The sequence below is a fragment of the Polistes dominula genome, unplaced genomic scaffold (genome assembly GCF_049000335.1).
Source record: "Polistes dominula isolate Pdom_NZ unplaced genomic scaffold, Pdom_raw_medaka contig_75, whole genome shotgun sequence".
Lineage (NCBI taxonomy): Eukaryota > Metazoa > Arthropoda > Insecta > Hymenoptera > Vespidae > Polistes > Polistes dominula.
In genome coordinates, this window is record NW_028301003.1 from 1,520,331 (window position 1) to 1,542,500 (window position 22,170).

Genomic DNA, 22,170 nt, shown 5'->3' on the forward strand with positions numbered 1-22,170 from the left:
TCAATTCAACGTTTATACTTGCTGTTGGAAAATATTTTTTCACTTGCTGGGGTGGGGATGAAAAGAGAAAGGTACAGTTGGTAATTCAAGTGGGGATAAGTTTCTTCAAGAGAAAACGAAGGTTCTTTCATTCACACATATAAATATATATACATGTATATGTATTAGTATAACATGTATATAAGGATTATCATTAAATCAAAGTTTTCTTATTTTCATTTTGTTTTATACTTAGTGTCGAATTATAATTATGAAAATAATTTAAATAATCTCTCGTTTCGAGATATTTAAAGATAGATTCATATATTTAAACATTTTATATGAATTTTTGTATTAATATTGAAATAAAAAAAAATATATATATATATATATATATTTAATATTGAACGATTCATTTTTAATAATATCGTAAAAATTACATCAATGTATGTAATTTTATTAATTAATTAATTAATTTATTTATTTTACTTTAGTTAAAAATTAATTTATTTTTTTAATTTTCAAATAATGTGTTTTTTGTTTAATTTGGACAAAACGATTTTCATCATGATGGGTACATTTATTCTTCCCAATGGAATTTTTCAGACGATCAAAAGTCTGTAAAATACTGTATCCTTTTTTTTTTTTTTTTTTTTGTCAAAATGGCCGCCGTAGTAAATAATCTCCTGAGGCCTTCACGGCGAAAGGCATCATGATGATTTTTAGCTTTGGTTAAGGTAATCTAAAATTAGAAAAAAAAACTGGTCGGAGCGTGTTCATAAAACATGTATCTTCTAGTTGAACTAAGAAAAAACTAAAAAGTCAAAAAAAAAAAAATCGTACATTGGCACGACTCAGACAAAAAAGTCGGATTTTTGACCACTTACTTTTTTTTCAAACGATTCTTGGATCAAAAATGGCAACTTTTTGATCATTTTTCTGGCATTTTTTTAATTCAACTAGAAGCTAATATTATAAAGAAAATGTGTGCTAAATTTCATATGAATCGGTTGAAACCCTTTTTCAGTTATCATCTTTACAGCACAGTTTGAAAAAAGACGACAGTTCGTTTCGAGAAAAACGCGTTCAAAGTTTAGCGCTCGCGTTTAGCGCCGAGTTAAGGCTAGACGCTTAAATGAATTTTTAATCGATAAATAATGCGAATTTTATTCTTTAAATTTACAGGCATATTTTTCAGATGATAAACTAAGTGTTTATGAAAAAACAAAAAAAATCGATTTTTTTTTGTTATTTTACACGTATCGCCATCCTTAATCCATTACCCACCCATTCGCCCCTATGGCTTCTTTTTCGAATGCATTTTCAAATTTCTTTTGTTTTTTTTTTTTTTAATAACTGCAATTTCAAAATGAAATATATTCGTTCAAATGATTGAGATCATACTTCGTGTATTTATAACAAAATATTACAAATACTTACAATGTTATTCTAAAACATTCGAAAATTTAATTTTAAACAAATAACCTGAGTCACGTAATTATTTCTGATATAGCATAATGTTTTATGATAATTACTAAATTACAAACTTTTGATAAAAATTTGTCCTATTTTAACCTTCATTTTACACATCCATCAAGAAATATTATTGCAAACGTAGGTACATGTGTTTTTCAATTTGGAAATGCAGCGTCTTCATTTTTAAGGGAAAGTTTTGTAGACAAACTATTATTTACTGTCCTTCATCTATTCATCAATCATCAAAAGAGATTTGAAAAGTTGATACGAAAAATATCAAGGGTCGTGTTTACAAATTCACAGAATGTTTCAATGATTCATAGAAAGGTTCAAAGGTACGTGATTTTAACAAAGAGAAAAACATATTGTATTAACTTAGGTTAGTTTACAGCTGAATAGTTTTCCATTGACAAACAAACAATGACCCTCCAAAAAAAAAATGGAAAAGGGACTATAAATCTTATATTTTAATGAAAAATTCCTATAGATACCTGACCTTCATAAAAAAAAAAATAAAAAAAATAAGAGGGTGATTCTTGAAACGAGGACGAGTAATAAATTTTTTTTCAGTAAGTAGTTACAATAGAAACAAAAAAATCCTAAGAGAAAAATTTATATTGTTCACAACACATGTGAACTTTCTATAACCTTACTTTTTTTTGAAAATGCATCGATGCACTCGCTAGACTGTATAACAATGTATTGGTATAGACCGATACATCCAATAATCCGGCACCCCCAACCTCGCCGTTCTACGCCTATGCGCTCCGTCGCCGCGTCGTCGTCTAACAATCTAACCTCAAAATTTGTGATTTTTTCTCTATAATCCAGTAATCCGAACATTCCCAGAGACCTTGTAGGAGGGACGCGCCATACATATTGCTGGGGTTGCTATTGACTGAAAATGTTGGGGGACAGTTTCCGATGCAATGCGCAGCCATGTTTATCTTTAGTATGTATAAATAACGGCTGTGGTTAGTTATGAAGATATAATATCCAGGAATCCTAGCTGATTTATTAATATTGTCAATTAAAAACAAATTTGTACGAATGATTAAAATAATTTGTAAATATAATATATATATATATATAATAGATAATTGTATTTTTATCAAAACTGTATAAATTTCTACAAGTTGTTTTGAAATTTCAAAATACTGTAATGCCCTTTTATCAAATCAAACTTCATTGAATCATTCTTTTTGAATTGATAATAATTTTTTTGTCTAACCTATTCTATTTTAATTATAAATTTTTAAATTATCATTAAATATGGTTCATTTTGTTTTCTGTATTTGATGCAATTCATTATTTCATAATTTTGTCAAACCCATTCATCACTCTACCCCCTCCTACACTATTCACTATTACTATATACAACTTTTATACTATTTAAAATGTTTGATTAATTCGCGCGTAATCACGTGACTACATGAGTTCCTGTCCCCCAAAATTCCAGGGTCCCTAACTCAAGGGACCGGTATGGTGGTCTCTTGATTGAAATAGCTGATGAAACGTACACATTTCGAAATTCAAGCAATAAAAATAAAATGTTGAATACGAATAACCATAATTAGAAAGAAAAATGGTTGAATGTTTGTCGATGGAAAGATACTCTGTCTTAATTTAAGTAAATATAATAAATCTATCCCTTTTTCTAACTCAGGTAGATGATGGTCTTTCTGTAAATTAGAGATATTTTTATGGGTTAACACATAAAAGTATTTTTTTTGGTCGCAACTATCTAATATTCGTTTAGATGCTTGAAAAAGAACAGAACAATTTTGATCGTATTTTTTTGGTCGTTTCATCGGATTTTGAAATTACAACGATTTTACAATTTATTTTTTTTTTTTATGGTCATTCTATGAATTATAGATATCTTTATGGGTTAACACATAAAAGTATTTTTTTTCGTCGCAACTATTTAATATTCTTTTAGATGCTTGAAAAAGAACGGAACAACACGCTCCGACCCTTTTTTGAAATTTTATATTGCTGTAACTAAAAGTAAAAATCACCAATGATTGATGCGTTTTGTCATGAAGGCCTCATGAGATTAGTTACTACGGCGGCCATTTTGACAAAAAACAATCAGATTCTTATAATTTAATATGTAATGAATAAACATGCTGAGTTTCAAAACGATTCATTTATTTTCCTTCCATTTTAAATAAGCCTCTGAAAAACGGTCATAATTTAGGCGTTTACATGTATCGCCGACCTTAAAAAAAAGTTATTACCCGTCCCCGTTACAAGAATCATCCTGTATATATATATATATACAGTATAATCTCACTAATCCGGCACTTCAATAGACCGATACGTCCAATAATCCGGCACCCCACCCTCGCCGTTCTACGCCTATGTGCTCCGTCGCCATGTCGTCGTCTAACAATCTAACCTCAAAATTTGTGATGATTTTTTCTCTATAATCCAGTAATCCGAACATTCCTACAGACCCTGTAGGAGGGACGCGCCATACATATTGCTGGGGTTGCTATTAGCTGAAAATTTTGGGGGACAGTTTCCGATGAGTTCCTGTCCCCCAAAATTCTTTGGCGCGTCCCTCCTACAGGATCCCTAGAACATTCCAGTAATCCGGCACCCTCTGGTTTTAAATAGTGCCGGATTAGTGGGATTATACTGTATTATATTTACTTAGGTTAATTTACAACTGGATAGTGTGTGTTTTCCATCGACAAACAACCAATGTCTCAACAAAAATGGAAAGAAGCTATAATTTGTTAATATTTTAATTAAAAAAAAAACAATTGTTTCAATAATAGTTCTACTTGATTAATATGTTAATTTAAATAATTAATATCTATTAATAAATTAATAGCTGCATATTATAAAATAATATAAATAATACCAAGAGATAATTGTTATTTAAATTTCATTTTTTTCTTTTTTTGATTATAATATATTTAATTATTATAATTTATTAAAGTTCCTATTAATTTATCTTCTTCTGAAAATTTCATCACCATTATCCAATTAATTGAATTTTTTTTAGATTTTTGTATTGTGCTGTAGTAATGGGTTAACATATCACATTAGACGTTTTTCTATTTATTTTATTAAAATGTTATATTCACGATAAATAATAATAATAATAATAATAATGAATAAACTTTCTAAGGAAAGTAATGGATGAAAAAAATAATTCAAAGAAAAGTAAAAGTAATAATAAATAATTAAATAAATAAATAACAAATCACCTGAATCAGCAGAACAAATCTGATGTTAAACGTGTGTTCAAAGTTAAACCGTATTATCATCATCCCACATTGATTAATATGATAAAAAAAAAAAAAAAAAAAAAAACCAGAAGAAATATTTCATCATGTAACCTGTGAAAAAGTTAAACATCAAATTCTGGAGAAAGTTAAGAAATTTCTGTTACTTGTATGCAGTTGCTTAATCTGTCATAAAGTAAAAATGGAAAGTTTTTAGTTTGATAACTTCCTTTTTCTTCTTCCTCTTCTTCTTCATCTTCTTCTTCTTACGATTCATCGTTTCCGTTAGAATGATAAAAGAATGAAATGTAATAAATGTTTCGAATTTTCTAGCATGGTCATGTTTGTTAATAATACCTGGTGAAAGTTTATAGAATTGTCATTTTCTTATTTCTTTTTTTTTTTTTTTTTTGGTTGTTGTTGTTTTTGTTTTGTTTCTCATTTATTTATATGTATATATAAATTGAAAATTATAATATGAAACACAACATACATCATCATTATCTTCCATTTTTGTCAATACAGAATGATAAAATAAAATATTCATTGCCTTTTTTTTTTTATAATAAATCCTGTAAACGTAATATAAAAAGATATGAAACTATTAAAATATATATTAGGGTGGGTCAAAAAAAATCAATTCTTTTTTTTTTTTACAAGTGCCACAGAAAAATGGGTTGCTAGAGACCTTAAAAAAAAAAAAAAATTCTCACCAAATATGAGCTCTTCATTTTTTAATAGGAAGATCCCCTCCGCATCGCAGTTTTTTACTTTTTTTCTCTCACAGTCCAATAGAATAAAATTCATATCTCATTATTTATTGATTGTACAGAAAAATGTTCTAGACAAATTTTGTAGGAAATTTAATGCTCTACAAAAAAGGTATCTTCGATTTTTTTCGTAAACCTCACCATTTCGATGATATTGAAGATTTCAGTTTGATTGATGATTTTTAGACTAATTTCATGTTTCTTTATGAATTTTATATAACTCGACAATAAATGATTATTATTAAATGCGCAATACAAATTATTGTAGGAAATTAAGTGCTCTATAAAAATGGTGTCTTATGTTTTGGCGATTAAATTAAGCGTTTAAAAGATATTCATCATCTAACTTTCATGTGTACTAATTTCTGTCTCTGAATATCCATATTATATATATACACATATATTTCTTTTTTTTTATAATAATTAAAAGCTTAAAAGCTTGCAGTATATATATATATATATGTAATATCTATGGGGTACACAAAAAGTTTCTTTTTTTTAATCCAATCATATATCATAAAACAATACACGACTGCTATAACAAAAAGGATTATTAACAATGTTTATATTATAAAAATGTGTTAAAATGTTCTATGATTTTTTATTATTATTATTATTATTATTATCAATATTATTATTATTATGATTTATTTTTTCATAAATTTGACTAATTTGTTTTTAAATTTCTGTATTTATTTTTAATAACAAGGTACGAGGAAGATAAAAAGAAGAAAAAGAACACACGCACACAAAAAAGGGTAGAAGAACAAGAAATGATAAAAGAACGAAAAAAAAAAAGAAAAAAAATAAAAAAAAATAAAAGGAAGGAACTGTGTAATAATACAAAAATAAAATGGCGGAGATAGAAAAAGTAATGAATGATAATGAATTGTACAAAGTCCAATCTATGAAATATCTTATTATACTATTGCTATATTGATTACAGCGAGTATAACGTTGTTTATTTTTTGGTGTATACGTGCAAGTATGTATATGTATGTATATATGTATGTATATATGTATGTATGTGTGTATTGTAAAAAACGAGAAAAGCTAACAAAATTGTTTCGTTTCATTATAATAATTAAACTATTTGTTTGTTTTGTTTTGTTTTTTGTTTTGTTTTTCAGGACGATGCCATGCACCTTTTTTTATTACACGTTAGGAGTGGCGCGAAAAAAAAAATTCATTTTTAAAATTACAATATCGTCGTTTACATTGTTTTCTTGTTTTTTTTTTTCTTTTTTTTTGTTTAAACTTTTTGAAAAGAATAAAAAATAATTCGCAATATTTATATTTTAACATTTAAATATTCTTCATTTCTTTTACATAACTTTAATTATACATCGTATGTGTATATGTATGTATGTATGTTTGTGTGTGTATGTGTACTGTAAAAAGCGAGAAAAGCTAACAAAATTTTTATCGTTTCATTACAATAATAATTACACTATTTTTTTTTCTTCTTTTTCTTTTTCTTTTTTCAAGACGATGCCATGCACCTTATCTTTATTTTATTTTGTTAAATTGTATCATTAATTATAATTATACTATTTTCCTTACTATTATTATTATTATTATTATTATTATTAATAATAATGTAAACGAAGATAGAACAAAATAAAAAAAATAAAAAAGATAAATAATATTAATAATAATGATAATAACAACAAAAGGATAGAAAATAAATGAGAAAAAAAAAAATAATAATAACTCATAAAACAAAAATCAAATATGGCGAGCTTAGAATTAGAATTCGAGAGCCAGCTCGTTTAATCATTTTCGAAAAAATTAAATTACGTTATGTATCGTTCAAAATTAAACGTTGTCTGTATGCAAAACAAAATACGTCCTTATTGTGTTAAGGTTAATTTACAGACATCGTTGATATAAAAAAAAAAAAAAAAAAAAAAAATAAAATAAAATAATAACCTAACTTTCATATGTATTTTTTTTTGTTTCTTTTTAATTTTATTTTTCCCCCATCTTTATTTTATGTATTTTTCTTTTTTTTTTTTTTGTATTTAATTTCCCATACAAAATTCTGACGAATTGGTCCACCCTAAAAACATGAAAAAATACTACCAATAATAATAATAATAATAACAATAATAATAACAGTAATAATATTAATAATAATAACAATAATAATAATAATAATAATAATAATAATAATAATTGGATATTAATTTAACGTAAATAATTGTTTTTAAATGTTTATCATCATCATCATCATCATCACCATTATTATTATTATTATTATTATTCATTGAATGTTTTGAGATCTTTTAAAGTTCCATTTTTTTATTGGTTTGTTTTTATTTTTTATTTTTTTTATTTTTTCGTTTATTATTCTATAATAGAAGCAGCACCAATAAATTATACTTAACAACGTATACGTATTGATGTATGTAAATTATGTTAACATATATATATATATATATATTTATGGTAATTCCTTCAATTAAACGGATAATTGATTACCGTAAATAAAGTAGATTCAAAAAATAAAAAGAAAAAAAAGAAAAAAGAAAAAAAAACCAATTAAAACTGTATAAATTAAAATCATTTAAAATGTAATCATCACATTTTTTCCATATTTTCCAATTTTCATTTACCCTTTTCTTATTGGTAAAAAGAAAACGTTAAATCTTCTTATTATTCGATTCTAAGATAATAACAATTATAATAAAAAATTATTCATGTATTTATATATTTTTTTTTTTTAAATAAAGTATCAACAATTATTAACAACAATTATACATGAGTTTAGTTAATTAAAGTGAATCTACTTAAATATAGGAATTACTGTAAATATATATATTGATAATATTTATGTTTGTCATCGTTGATCATTTTTAAATAATGTATAAAATATTAAACCAATTAATTCAACTAGAATTATTTATAATGCTAATTTTTTTATGTCGTTGCTTTTTCTTATAAATCAAAAAAAAAAAAAAAAAAAAAATAGAAAAATACATTGAGAAAAAATACATTGAGAAAAAATACATTGGAAATATCTAATATTATTCAAATTTTTTTGTTTTTTGTTTTTGTTTTTCAACATTTCAATCATCGACGAATATTGAAAGATAAACAAACAAGAATATTAACAATCAAATTGTAGAAATTAAATGAAAATAAAATTACAGATTCAAATGATGATTGGGTGGTTTGGATTGTTTTGAAATATGTGATACATTTGTTTATACGTATACGTTCGATATGATTTTACAATAAAAATTAATGGTTCTTCGTATTTTTTCTTTTTGTTTGTTTTTTTGTTTTTTGTTTATTTCATCGTTTTTAAAAATTCCTTTCAATTTTTTTTTTTTTTCACTCTCTTCGAGAGACAACATTAGAAATTTCTTCTTCTTCTTCTTCTTCTTCTTTTTTCTTCTTTTTTCTTCTTTTTCTTATCTTGAAGGAAATTTGTCGAATAAGACGACGAAAATCGATTAATTGTGTAATTCGTTGTTAAAATTACAATATCGATTATTCCATTGTTGACATAGTAGAGAATATGGCAGCGATGAGAGACAGTATAAATATAATATGGTTGTTGTTGTTAAAATTAACAACAAATTCGTGATCTTAGTTTATACAATTTCATTTTCAATTTCTCTTTCTTCCATTTTTGTTTTATTTCTTTTTTTTTATTATTATTATTTCAAATCGTGTTTTGACTCGGTGGTAAGTTAAAGTAGTAGTAGTAGTAGTAGTACACTCTGTAATTGACTTCGACATATTGGTTTTTTGTTTTGTTTTTTTTTTTCTCTTACACGTGTTTACTTACAAACAGTTTATTATGTGTTACTTGTTTTTTATTTTTATTTTGTTTTTTTCACTTTAAATATTGTTTTTAAATTAATCATGATCAATTTATGAGACCTATCTTTCTTTATTAAAGGGACAAATATTAATTTAATTAATTAACAAACAAACAAACGAAAAAAGAAAATGGCGTCAGAGAAGGGATATGACCAAAAGTTATCCTATCGCGCGTCATACAGTTATTTTATACAGGTTTATATTTCTTTCCTTCGTATAATTAGAAGCAATATTGTATTATACTTGTCTCTGCTAATTGGATTAACTTGAATATGCTAATTTGAAATAATACAGAGAGGAAGACGGTTATGGATTTACTAAATCGGTCTTCTTCACATCTATTTTAATAATGTGCCATTGTTTTTATTAAAATGAATCCTTTGCAATGTAAAGCGAAAATGTTTCAAGAGTCCCCCTCTCTCTCTCTCATTATTATTAATATTATTAATATTATTACTTCATTAAAATTATCATTATCATTATTATTATTAATATTATTATTATATATAGAGCACACTTTATTATCATGCACTTTATAATCAAATGACTCATTTTGTTTTCTTCTTCTTCTTCTTCTTCTTCTTCTTCTTCATCATCATCTTGTTCTTTTTCATCTTCGTTTATTTTAATTATCATCAGAATAATTATTCTATCTATATACACATATTAATTATAATTAATCATCGCTGGTGGTGTTGTGTGGTTTTGTTTTGTTTATTTTTTTGTAAATTTTCTTTTCGTTTTTTTTTTTTTTTATGTGTGTGTGTGTGTATGTCTTTAATTTAAATTTAATCGATCGTAGCAACTAATTAATTAATTATTAATAATAATAATAATAATAGTACTCTCGCGGTTATTAAAAACTAAGGCTATCACGATAGCACAGGACTGATCTCGTTAACATCCTTTTTACAGTCTTGAATAGATATCTGAGCGATATCATGAATAATTTCGTCTTGAACAATAGTCTCAGTTTTTTTCAATATCGTATAACCTTGACGAGTTCCATCTTCGTTTTCACTGTAGACGACACCACCACCACCACCACCACCACCACCACTACCACTACCACCACCTTTAGCATTTTTGTTTATTTTAGTTTGACCATTGGTTGTTTTTTTATTCAAATTAGTATCATCATTAGAAACACCGGGATTATTAATGACGACACTATTGTTAACCATTGTTTGTGATTTTTTTGGACTTTCCATTTTTTGTTCTGACACGTAACGTGGCCATATTGTTGTTGTTGTTGTTGTTGTTCGATTATTTTCTATATTTTCTTTATGCTTAGTTCTACCTACTATTATTCTAATTCTTGAATTACACTTTTGTTCGGACAATGTTTGACTTACTGTTGGTATTTCATAGTTTTTCGAATTTTCATCCATTGTTGTTGTTGTTGTCGTTGGTGTTGGTGTTGTTTGATTGTTCTCAACGGAATTATTAGTTTCACGAGTATTCAATGATGATGATGATGATGATGATGATGATGATGACGTAGATGTAATGATAGATTTTTTGGACGTATCATTAGATTCGATGGAAGAACTTTCATGAACATTATTCCTTTCTTCATCTTCAGTTACAACTCTGTTAACAACACAGGTCAAATTTTTCGTATCATCCGTAGATGGTTTAATATCCGTGCTCGTAACTTTACCATTATTTGTTATCGCATGATTATTCGTATCCTGTCTATCTACAGTTGATGATAATTCTCGTTGTAATACTTTAACAGGACTCTTAGGTTTTGTAACAACATTATCAGTCGTAGATTTATTGTGACAATTGGTACATGATGCTGCTTGTTTCCCATGAGTAGGTGAGTTAACTTGTCTTTTACTCGTATTGTTTTTCTGAACAACTCCCATATTTTGTCGACCGAGTCTCAATACGTTAACCGATGATATAGTTTGCCAATCTGTCGCTGATTCATATTGAGGCACTTGTTGCGCATGATTCAAATGCAACTGTTGTTGTTGTTGTTGCTGTTGCAATTGTTGTTGTTGTTGTTGCTGCTGTTGCTGTTGTTGTTGTTGTTGTAACTGTTGTTGCATTCTTCGTATATCGGCTTCTATTCGTTGTTGAAACAATGGATTAGTTATATAAGATTGATAACTAGCCGACATGTTTGGATTGACATTAGTATTTGTTGCTGCTGGAGGACCATATCCTAAATTAGTGGTATTTGGATGTATATTAGAATTAACGTACTGTGGCATCATTTGCCTTGGCAGTTGTGGAAATTGATATTGTGGTCCTGGATACGCAGGGCAGCTTTGTTGTGGTATATTTTGTATGATATTGTCTCTACCACGTTCCCTGTAATCATAACGATCCTGTGCTATTCGTGTTAGGTTACCATATTGTTGAGATACTATCTGACCCGATTGATATATCTGATCATTTGGCCCAATGACAGACTTTTGCGATTGATAACCATAACCATCGTAATGCATATCACCGCTTACTGCTCTGGCAAAGACAATGCTAGTCGTATGATATTGAGGAGGTTGCTGCGAAGTATATTCTTGTTGTTGTTGTTGTTGCTGCTGCTGCTGTTGTTGTTGTTGCTTTTGTGTTTGCTGCTGCTGTTGTTGATCTTGATATTGTGGATACTGTGGAACAGGTGGTTGTGCATCGATCCAAGTTTCTTGTTGTGGAGGTGGTTGTTCTCGGTCCCGCCGAGCTTGTACTGCATTCCACACCTCCTTCAATTCTCCTGTTATATCACGATCTTTTAAAATAGTGTATCGTCTTGAAAATATTACACCAGCATTCATCGCTTCTACAAAATCCAGCAAGAGTTCAATCAGGGACGAACGTTTCTAAAATGAAATAACATTTCTATGAGATAATGTTATTCTTGTTATGTTTTTATGAAAACTATATATATACATATATATTATAGTTTTTACGTACTTCTGGATCTTCTGCATTCTTTCCATTAATACGAAGAACCTCCGGATTAGCCATAACTGCGAAGACCACAGCTTCCGCTTTTGTACGTGGAGATGGTACTCTCATACCTCCCCAAAGTGGTACAGGTTCGGATGGTCTACATGGCATTGCGATTCTATCCCAGGATAGTACATTTACAAAGCAAGGTGCTGTTGTACCCTATAATCAATAAATAATTATTAACGATAATCTTTTCATATTTTTTTTTTGATGAAGTTGTATAATAAGTAGAGTATTAACGTTATATTAACATTTATATATATATTCCTGGTTTAATATTATTATATTAACGATAGGTATTGTTTTTGTTTTCTTGTTATTATATATTCATATTCATATATATATATATATATATAGATTTGTTCGAATGTGTATATATTTGATAATATATTGATAATTCTTTATGTTTCTATACATTTGAAACGAAACACAGGCAAAGAGACTGATCGAATGTACCTCTATTCACTGCCTCGTTCGATGTTTATAACATTTATTATTTGTTGAATATTAGAATTATTCCATTTTGGAGAAAATAGTGTTGTTGCTCGATAGAATACTTTATTTTTCATTGGAAGTGTATTCTTATGAAAAGCACATTGTTGGCAACTCAAGAGAAGACATCTCATGTTCTCGTCAAATGTTTAACACAGAGAGACATAACTGAAATAAATACATCGTATACACTTATAACAATTAATTACTAATAATATACTTTTCTCTTCCATCAACAAACAAACAAACAAACAAACAAACAAATAAAAAACAACAAGTTCATTCATAATGAAAACAATATTCAATTTGTTAATTATCTTTCATTCTCTGTCTGACAGATCAAAATGATGAATTGGTGGGTTTGAAGTAAATTATGTGTATACGAAGAATGGTTGCACATAATGTGACAGGAATCATTCATTATTTAAAACACAAATGAAGGTTTTTTTTTTTGATTTTTTTTTAATGAATACATCAAATGGTTTTCTTTACCTGTATAAAATCTCGTATACACATGTGAGGCTGTGGAGGATTTTTGAAGATCCTAGTCCCATTTCTCTTCATTCTTGTAACACCACCTTCCGTCATCGTGTTGCTGTAAATAATACTACATTGTATTATATATATAAAAAAAAAAAAACCATATCAAAGTTTATTACACATAAATCTCTTAATGGCTGTATATTTGTTAACGTCTTAACACAACACATTTATATGAATTATATTTAATTGTAAAATGATTGTTATTAAAAAAAAAAAAAAAAAAACACATTACAATTGTCTTCTAATCACAACAAATGTCAACTAACTTACCAGAAATAATAATAATAATAATAATAATATTATTATTATAATTATTGATATTAACTTTTCTAATTGTTAAAATGAAATTGTCTTAAAGAAAGAATAATTAATCGTTAATTAAAATGAAATTAAGTTTAAGTTTACAACGTGAAATTTCCTTCATTGGAACGTACAATCGAAATCGATCCGCGTTAGCGACGAACGAGAATCGAAAGTACGATATTACTACTAAAGTAAAAGTAACACTTAAATATATATATATATAAAATAGTAACAAAATTCTACTCAAATTTAATAAATCATAATTTGTATAAATAATTTCTTTTTTTTTACAAGATAATAATGAATAATAATAATAATGAATGAATGAATGATTGATTGAACGAATTAATGATTAATATAAATAAATAAATATAAATGTAATATAATAAAAATTGACGCCAACAAACACAACACAAACGTGGCGGCACGTAATTACTTAACACATACACACATACACATACACATATACACAATTTGTCTAATGTTACAATAGAAAATAATATTACAAATGTAAAAGAGGAGAAGACACACGCGAAACGTTAGACGTCATTTGAACACCTTTAAACTTGGCGAGCAGTGATTTAAACGAAAAAAATACATTACAAAAGAATATTTGACAACGAATTAATAGATATTCACGAATGTAATATTTCTAACCAAAATTGTGACAAAGTTTTTAGTCAAAGGTTACGATTTTTCATTTAAATTTCGTATTTATCAGTAAGTACGGTTTTTGCAATACAACACGAAGAAAGAGGACTGTCAATGTAACCTCGAAATTTTCTTAATGTTCTACCTAACCCCTCCCTCCCCAACCCCGTACCCTTCTCCTCTTTCTCACCCTTTTTCAACACACGAATAAAACCAAGCTAACAGCTAGCTAACAGAGCACCAACCAAGAATTCGAGCACAGTGTGTTGTACGTGTGTTACGATCAAATTCGATTGTTAACTATCGATGACATATCCTATGAAAATTATCATTAACTCACCCTGTTGTGTTGTTTCATGCGTTAAAAAAACACCGAACAGGCGCGTTAACTGGACGACACATTATCAGCCAGCAACGAAGGAAAAGATCCATCGCTTCTTTTGTTTATTATTTTTCCGGAGACTGCGCGTTACAATACGGCCATATTATGCGCCACTGGTTTCATCGTAGCCAATCCACGAACTAATTCAAAACTATGTCGCGCGCGACGCTTAGCGGTAGAAATTGTAACTACTACTATCTCGAATGCGCAACAATGTGAAATGACCGTAAGTTTACGCGCGTCAATATACGCGGGAATTTTAAATTTGAATTTTACGTTTTGATTATACATACTTTTATTATATATATATATATATATATATATATTACTATTATAATTTGACAATGTAGAACATTATTAGAAATTAAATTAATTGAATGATAGATTGTTGAAAATTTTGTACTGAACTATTAAACGTTTAAAATAAAAATGCATATATATATATATATATATACAATATTACACTTAATAATCTTATAAAATAGTGTATAAAATTGTAAGAACTTTCTCTATATAACGCGAATGATTGTATAAGATTAATTTGTTTCGCTTTTAACACAATTTTGATAAATACGGAACGAATGAACCGTGTTTAAAGGAGGTTCGAATTTATACTGTATAAAAGACAATTATATAGTTTTTAATACGGTATTGTACCCGCGTATTGCACATTTCTTATCTATGCGTATATCGTAGAATGCGTGTATGCGGTATACCGACAAACCAGAATCGAAAGGGTCTGTTCGATACACCATATCATTATGACGCCTTGCAGGCAGAACTATCGATGCCGGTCGATGGTATTAATAGTCGCTAACTACAGTGTTTCGTGCCGCCTGCTTACTACAGCGAGTTTCAATAGCCCCGTTCGATGCATTCCTCTTCTTCTTCTTTATTATTCTCTTCTTATTATTCTTATTCTTATTCTTCTTGACACGTACACCATGAAACATAGAAATACTTTGATGTAATCTACATATAGAAGAATTTAAAACAAAAAAAAAATAATATTTATACAAATTATTATATTTTCTGATCATTTTTTATACAACATTTCAATTTATTCTATGAATATTATGTATATGTTAAATATGATATTATTTATATAATTAAAATACACAATATTATATTGCATTTATACTAATATGATAAAATAGATAAAAAGGTAGAAACAAAATAAGTAAATACAAAAATTCTATTATAAAAGAAAAAGAATTCTAAACGCGTTCAAAACGCTATCTCAAACGTCTCTATCTAATAGACCCAACACCATACAATCATCTCCTTAAATATCTTTATCCATATACTTTAACTGAACGGATATAATAAAGATTTGCGATAAGGAGCTTGTATCCTCTTTAGAATTTACTATATAGTTCTTCTAATTTTTTATATTATTTCTGTCCTTCATTTTTATACTATAAGTTAGAGTTTTCTATAACATGATTTTCATATAAAAAAATTATCATGATAAGAGAACATTTGATTTTACTGATTTATCTAACTTCTCACAAGTTTTGTTTAACATTGTTTCGATAAAACAAGATAACAGGAATAACAACACGTATTATATAAAAAAAAAGGGAGAAGGGATAGGGTTTGGCGAGTGTATATGAAATAAAACTGATGATATAAAAAAGAGAAACCTTATGAAACCCTTTAAGAAAGCCGTGAATGCGTCCATCAACGTAACACTGAGTTTTCTTCGGATAGCCTTATGATCCATCACGATCCACAATCTTTCTTTCTTTATTTTATTTTATTTTTATTTTTTCTCTTTTAAAAAGAGCGACAGAAAGAGAGAGAGAGAGAGAGAGAGAAAGAGAGAGAAAGGTCCATAAGGATCCCGTAATGCGAAATAATGGGTTTCCACCCACTCGATGAAAATTACACGAGAAAGACGTGCCTCTCTCTTCTTCTTCATTTTCTTTTTTTTCTTTTATATCTTTTACTTCCCCAATCATGAACCACCTCAGGGTTGCTGTATAATACTTAATAAAATAAAAATAAAAAGAATAAATGGATATTATAATACCACGCATCATCATTACCAACGGTATAGTGATAATTGTTCGTGAAAACTGCAGTTGCAATGAAATAAATGCCATACCTTGTTATATTCTTGAAACTTTGACCCATTGTTGTATTATAAAATATTTCTGGTATGTATCTACAAAAAGAAGAAGAAGATAACAGAAAATTAATAATAATGTATAAGTTAAGTATCATCTTCACCAACGAGATGGTGATAATTGTTCGTGAAAACTGCAGTTGCAATGAAGTAAATGCCACACCTTGTTATATTCTTGAAACTTTGACCCAAATGTTTTATTATAAAATATTTCTGGTATGTATCTACAAAAAGAACAAGAAGATAACAGAAAATTAATAATAATGTATAAGTTAAGTATCATCTTCACCAACGAGATGGTGATAATTGTTCGTGAAAACTGCAGTTGCAATGAAGTAAATGCCACACCTTGTTATATTCTTGAAACTTTGACCCAAATGTTTTATTATAAAATATTTCTGGTATGTATCTACAAAAAGAACAAGAAGATAACAGAAAATTAATAATAATGTATAAGTTAAGTATCATCTTCACCAACGAGATGGTGATAATTGTTCGTGAAAAACTGCAGTTGCAATGAAGTAAATGCCATACCTTGTTATATTCTTGAAACTTTGACCCAAATGTTGTATTATAAAATATTTCTGGTATGTATCTACAAAAAGAAGAAGAAGAAGAAGAAAACAGAAAATTAATAATAACATATAAAGGTTAACTTGCTGTAATAACTTGCTGTAAAACTAAATAAGCATATGTAATATCAAATATTAGGGAGAAAGTTAAATTAAAAAACAAAAAAACAAAAAAACTGTTGAATACCCTGATCAAAAATTATGAGAATGGAATGGAGTATAGAAAAAAAAAAAAGGAATATATAAAAGAGATAAGTGGTATCGATGGAGAATGATGATTCCATGAAAGTTAAACAGTTTAGCAAAAGGGGGATCGTAAAGGAAATGAAATGAAATTAAACCAATGAGATGGGATGGGGTGAAGAGGGAAGAGCAAAAGAGTAGAATAGTGAAGGACAGAGAGAAACCCTAGTCTGGCCAGGTGCGTTGAAACACTGGTGGTAAATGTGCCCCCCCTCAACCCTCAAAGGGATATGGTGATGGTGGTGATATGGTGGTGGTGGTGGTGGTGGTGGTGGTTTGTTCGGCCATTTAAATTAGCCGAGCGCAGCCTCCTTTCGAAAATTAATTGACGTATCGATCGGGATGAGCCCACAACGCTTGGAATATATACACATAAATGTATAAGTCTTTATAAATTGTGTACACATATATATATATGTATTTACGTATGTATGTATGTATATATGTATGTAGAGAGGATTGTACTAGACCACCACCGGTGGTATCGAGTTTTCAATACGGCTACCGTAAATTGAAGAGCTTGAAAAGAGGGTCCAATGATAAACACCTATGAAAAAAATATAAAATAAAATTTCTAGTAAATCTCAATGAATTCTGTCAAATGAAATTAATCTTATGTTATATTAAAATTCATATTTCTAATGTATATTATTATAATATCGTTATTTTTACGTTATCAATATATATTATAATGTATAATTGTAAAAATAATAATATTTATACTAAATCTCAACTAATCATGTTGCTTTTATCAAATATTATATTTAATAACCTAACCTATATTACTACAATATTCATTATACCAACGTTATCAATAATATATATATATATATATATATATATATATATATATATATATATATTATAATATATCAACTTTCTTTTTGTTTGTGTGATAAAATAAATATAATGATATTAATAATAATAATAATAATAATAAAAATCAAATTCTATCAGATTCGTTCTCATTAAACATTTCTTTTAATAAACCCCCGTCGTGTAAGAAGAACCAACAGCGATTAGATTCGACAAAAGATATGTGTACATAAAAACGGCTATGTTTAAAGTGCATGATTAGGAAAGGTCGTTCCTTTTTTGGGATACCCGGCTAATACTACGGGTAAGGAAAAAAGATAGGTAGATAAAAGAAGACTGAAGAAAGAGAAAGAGAAGAGTTGTAGGGGAGAAGGGAAGAGGAGGACTCTTGGGGGACTTGGGGGAATTGCCGAGAAGTTGACGTGCCACACGCAGAGACCACGCGAGACGTGTTTATAGTAATGAGCCTTGTCGTTATTTGTCCAGCGAAAGGGATTTATCGAGATACCTTGTGAGATCTTGTTGCTCGATCTTCTCCTTATTTTCTTCTCCTTATTTTCTTCTTCTTCTTTCTTTCTTTCTCATCCTCTACTTCTTCTTCTTCTTCATCTTCTTCTTTTTCGTTTAGTTCGCACGACTCTTCGTCGTGTTATTCCTTCCTTGGGTCCACACTAGTAAAAGATAAAGAGAGAAAGTAACGAATGTAAGACAACACTAAACTTATAAGCAAAGCTTCGATTTCCAAATATATATATATATATATATATATATATATATATATACATACCTGGTGTTGTATTGGTACTAACAATAAGGCAACTAGTTAAAGATAACAATTGTTGTGATGATCTTGATTATTAATTTTAAACAACAAAATCATTCCTTTTGAAATAATAATATTATATTTTCAATAAAGAAGGTTTACTCTCGTTCAAACATTTCTTCTTTTTTTTCTTCTTTAATTATAACCTAAAAATAAACAACTAGTTAACGATAACAATTGTTGATAATCTTGATTATTAATTTTAAATACGTACACACACACACAAATCTCTTCTTTTATACAGTAATCTTCATTTCAATAAAAGAGTTCTTTTCTGTTCAAACATTTCTTCTTTTTTTTCTTCTTTAATTATAACCTAAAAAAAATGATTAGTTAACGATAACAATTGTTGATAATCTTGATTATTATTTTTAAACACGTACACGTACACATACACACACACACACACAAATCTCTTCTTTTTATATAGTAATATTAATTTCAATAAAAGAGTTTTCTTCTGTTCAAACATTTCTTCTTTTTCCTCTTCTTTAATTGTAACCTAAAAAACAAACTAGTTAATGATAACAATTGTTGATGATTTTGTTTATTAATTTTAAACACACACATACACAAATCTCTTCATTTATATAGTAATATTAATTTCAATAAAGAAGGTTTTCTTTCGTTCAAACATTTCTTCTTTTTCTTGTTTAGTTTTAACCTAAAAAAACAAACTAGTTAATGATAACAATTGTTGATGAATTTGATGATTAATTTAAAACAAATCTTTCCTTTTGAAATAATAATAATAATAATATTAATTTCAATAAAGAAGGTTTTCTTTCGTTCAAACATTTCTTCTTTTTCATCATCTTCTTATTTAATTATAACCTAAAAAAAAAACAAACAAACAAACAATATAATATTATATGAAAAAGAAAAGAAAAATAACAATAAAAATAAACAAATGTGATAGAATAAAATGTATCAAACTATCTAACATTTTAAAATGAGAACAATTTCATGTTAAAAAAAAAAAAAAAAAAAAAAGAACAAAGTAAAGAATAAGAGAAAGAGAAAAAGAACAAGAAAAAGAAAGATAGAGAAAGAGAAAGAAAGAAAGAAGAAGCACGTACGAACGACGAAGAGGTAGGCGTTGTTGATCGTACAAGAGTGGAGAATCATCTTTGAACCGTCGATAATTTCTTCTCAATCTTTTCTTCTTCTTCTTCTTCCTTCTTTTCCTCTCCTTTCCTCTCTCACACCTTAGCAATGAAGAAGGAAGAAAGGATACGTTAACGTAAGTATATCGAGGAACACAACCTCGTCGAGGGTCATGAGCGGCTCGTTTGCCACGTTGTGATCTTATTATACTGTAAACCGATGATGACCGTCTTTAGGTGTTGCCTTGCCAGATTTAAGAATACACCTGGCTCGAGCCCTTCTGCATCGACGATTATGGTAACGAGGCCTCTTTAGTCACCTTGACGTACTACACCTTATTCGCAAGTGTTCAATCTTTTACGATAACAACAACCAATTCTCTTCTCTCATTCTCCTTCTTCTTATCACACTTACATAAACAGAAAGAGTTTAGTCTTCTCTGTGTGTGTGTATACATACATACATATATATATGTTTAGTAGGTACATCAATTTGTAAATGTTTTTTCTTTTCTTCTTTTTATATATCTACATTTATGTATCTACAACACAAGAGCCTTTTACTTCTTCTTCTTTTTCACCTTTAATCCTTATTGAAAATGTTTCCTTGGATATTGTGTCACGATGATAACGATTATATTTTAGGGTTTATTATGTTCTTGGATATATATATATGGAGTCTTCTTCTTCTTCTTTTTTTTTTGTTTTTATGAAGAGTACTATGGATTCTGCTTATATCGTGAAATTTTTCTCTTTAATAATGGTCTTCCTAAAAAATGAATCGTTATGGTCACGTTTAAAGTTTTCAATCGTGGTATATTAAAAATAATCAAGAATAATAATAATAATAATAAAATCAAAGAAAAAAAGTAAAGTTTTTGTATATTTTTTTGTTCTTTCTTCTTTCTTCATCTTGTTATGAACGAGTAACGAATTTTTATCTACCCACATTTTTATATCTATCTGTGCACAGAATCATCGGTAGAAGAAGATTGTGCACAAATTTGGCTTCCTTTTACCGAAGGTATAAAGAAGCTCTTAAAAATATTTGCGTGCAAACAAAGAAAGAAAGAAAAAAAAAAAAAAAGGGTCGAATCCAAGAGTTATTTATCATGCTCTCGATGAAATTAATTAAATGAAACCCCCCTCTTGGTATATGTAACTTTATGAATTAATATATATATATATATATATATATATATATATATATATATATATTCGTTATTCTTTCTGGTAAACATTGAGTATCCATTTTGATATTTTATTATTGAATAATAATAATAATTATGAGAGATCTAATTGATCTTGCAATTTAATATGCATGTTTAAAGATAATTGGGTCACATATAAGACAAATATTCACAACAATCCTACAAAAATATATAAAAGTAATGTTATAATCCATTTAGAAGACTAATTATTAAATTATAATTTTGTACTTACTTATTTAGGACTGATAATTAGTTATAGGATTGTATATAATCCTATAATAAATAAATAAATAATTATATTTAATAAAAAAATCAATATACAAAATAGTACAGAAGATTAATTGTATCATTAATTGACAAAAATAATATTATAATTCATTTAGATGAATAATTGAATCATTTTATATTTACTTACCTAGGTAAGGATGGTATACGACCCTATAACAAATAAATAAATAAATTATTTCAATAAAAATTAGTATACAAAATAGCACAGAAGATTAATTGTATCATTAATTGATAAAATTACTATTAGAATTCATTTAGATGAATAATTGAATGATTTTATATTTGTTTACTTTGATTGAGTTACAATGTTGAGTTGAACTGACACAATGGGGTGTTGTATAACC

General features: G+C 27.7%; 1 protein-coding gene and 1 long non-coding RNA gene across 12 annotated transcripts; both read right to left on the reverse strand.

The window, feature by feature from the left end:
* Positions 1 to 9,871: 9,871 nt before the first annotated feature.
* Positions 9,872 to 14,778, reverse strand: LOC107067337 (uncharacterized). Of its 7 annotated transcripts, none has more exons than XM_089173841.1 (5): positions 14,595 to 14,778; positions 13,250 to 13,352; positions 12,722 to 12,925; positions 12,227 to 12,424; positions 9,872 to 12,132 (listed from the first exon to the last, which is right to left on the reverse strand). In XM_089173841.1, exons 4-5 carry the CDS (start codon positions 12,371 to 12,373, stop codon positions 10,174 to 10,176), a joined length of 2,106 nt encoding a protein of 701 aa, XP_089029967.1. In that variant the 5' UTR covers positions 12,374 to 12,424; positions 12,722 to 12,925; positions 13,250 to 13,352; positions 14,595 to 14,778; the 3' UTR covers positions 9,872 to 10,173. The 7 variants fall into 7 exon arrangements, with proteins under 7 accessions (XP_089029967.1, XP_015178243.2, XP_015178240.2 ...); XM_015322757.2 differs by lacking the exon at positions 14,595 to 14,778 and adding an exon at positions 14,110 to 14,250; XM_015322754.2 differs by lacking the exon at positions 12,722 to 12,925.
* A 326-nt stretch (positions 14,779 to 15,104) lies between these two features.
* On the reverse strand, positions 15,105 to 19,717 carry LOC107067338 (uncharacterized). Of its 5 annotated transcripts, none has more exons than XR_016176985.1 (7): positions 19,436 to 19,717; positions 19,186 to 19,367; positions 18,907 to 19,069; positions 17,302 to 17,362; positions 16,931 to 17,176; positions 16,283 to 16,806; positions 15,105 to 15,562 (listed from the first exon to the last, which is right to left on the reverse strand). It is a non-coding gene; the product is annotated as an uncharacterized LOC107067338 (long non-coding RNA). The 5 variants fall into 5 exon arrangements; XR_016176984.1 differs by lacking the exon at positions 15,105 to 15,562 and having other exon boundaries at positions 15,776 to 16,627; positions 16,747 to 16,806; XR_016176983.1 differs by lacking the exon at positions 15,105 to 15,562 and having other exon boundaries at positions 15,776 to 16,806; positions 16,931 to 16,991.
* Positions 19,718 to 22,170: the final 2,453 nt, after the last annotated feature.

Coding starts and splice junctions, on each gene's coding strand:
- LOC107067337 (XM_015322751.2), bottom strand. CDS start 14,153: ATGACGTCTAACGTTTCGCGTGTGTCTTCTCCTCTTTTACATTT. Junction 13,353..14,109: donor TCTTCTCCTCTTTTACATTT/GTAATATTATTT, acceptor TATTATTTACAG/CAACACGATGACGGAAGGTG. Junction 12,425..13,249: donor GTATACGAGATTTTATACAG/GTAAAGAAAACC, acceptor TATTGATTATAG/GGTACAACAGCACCTTGCTT.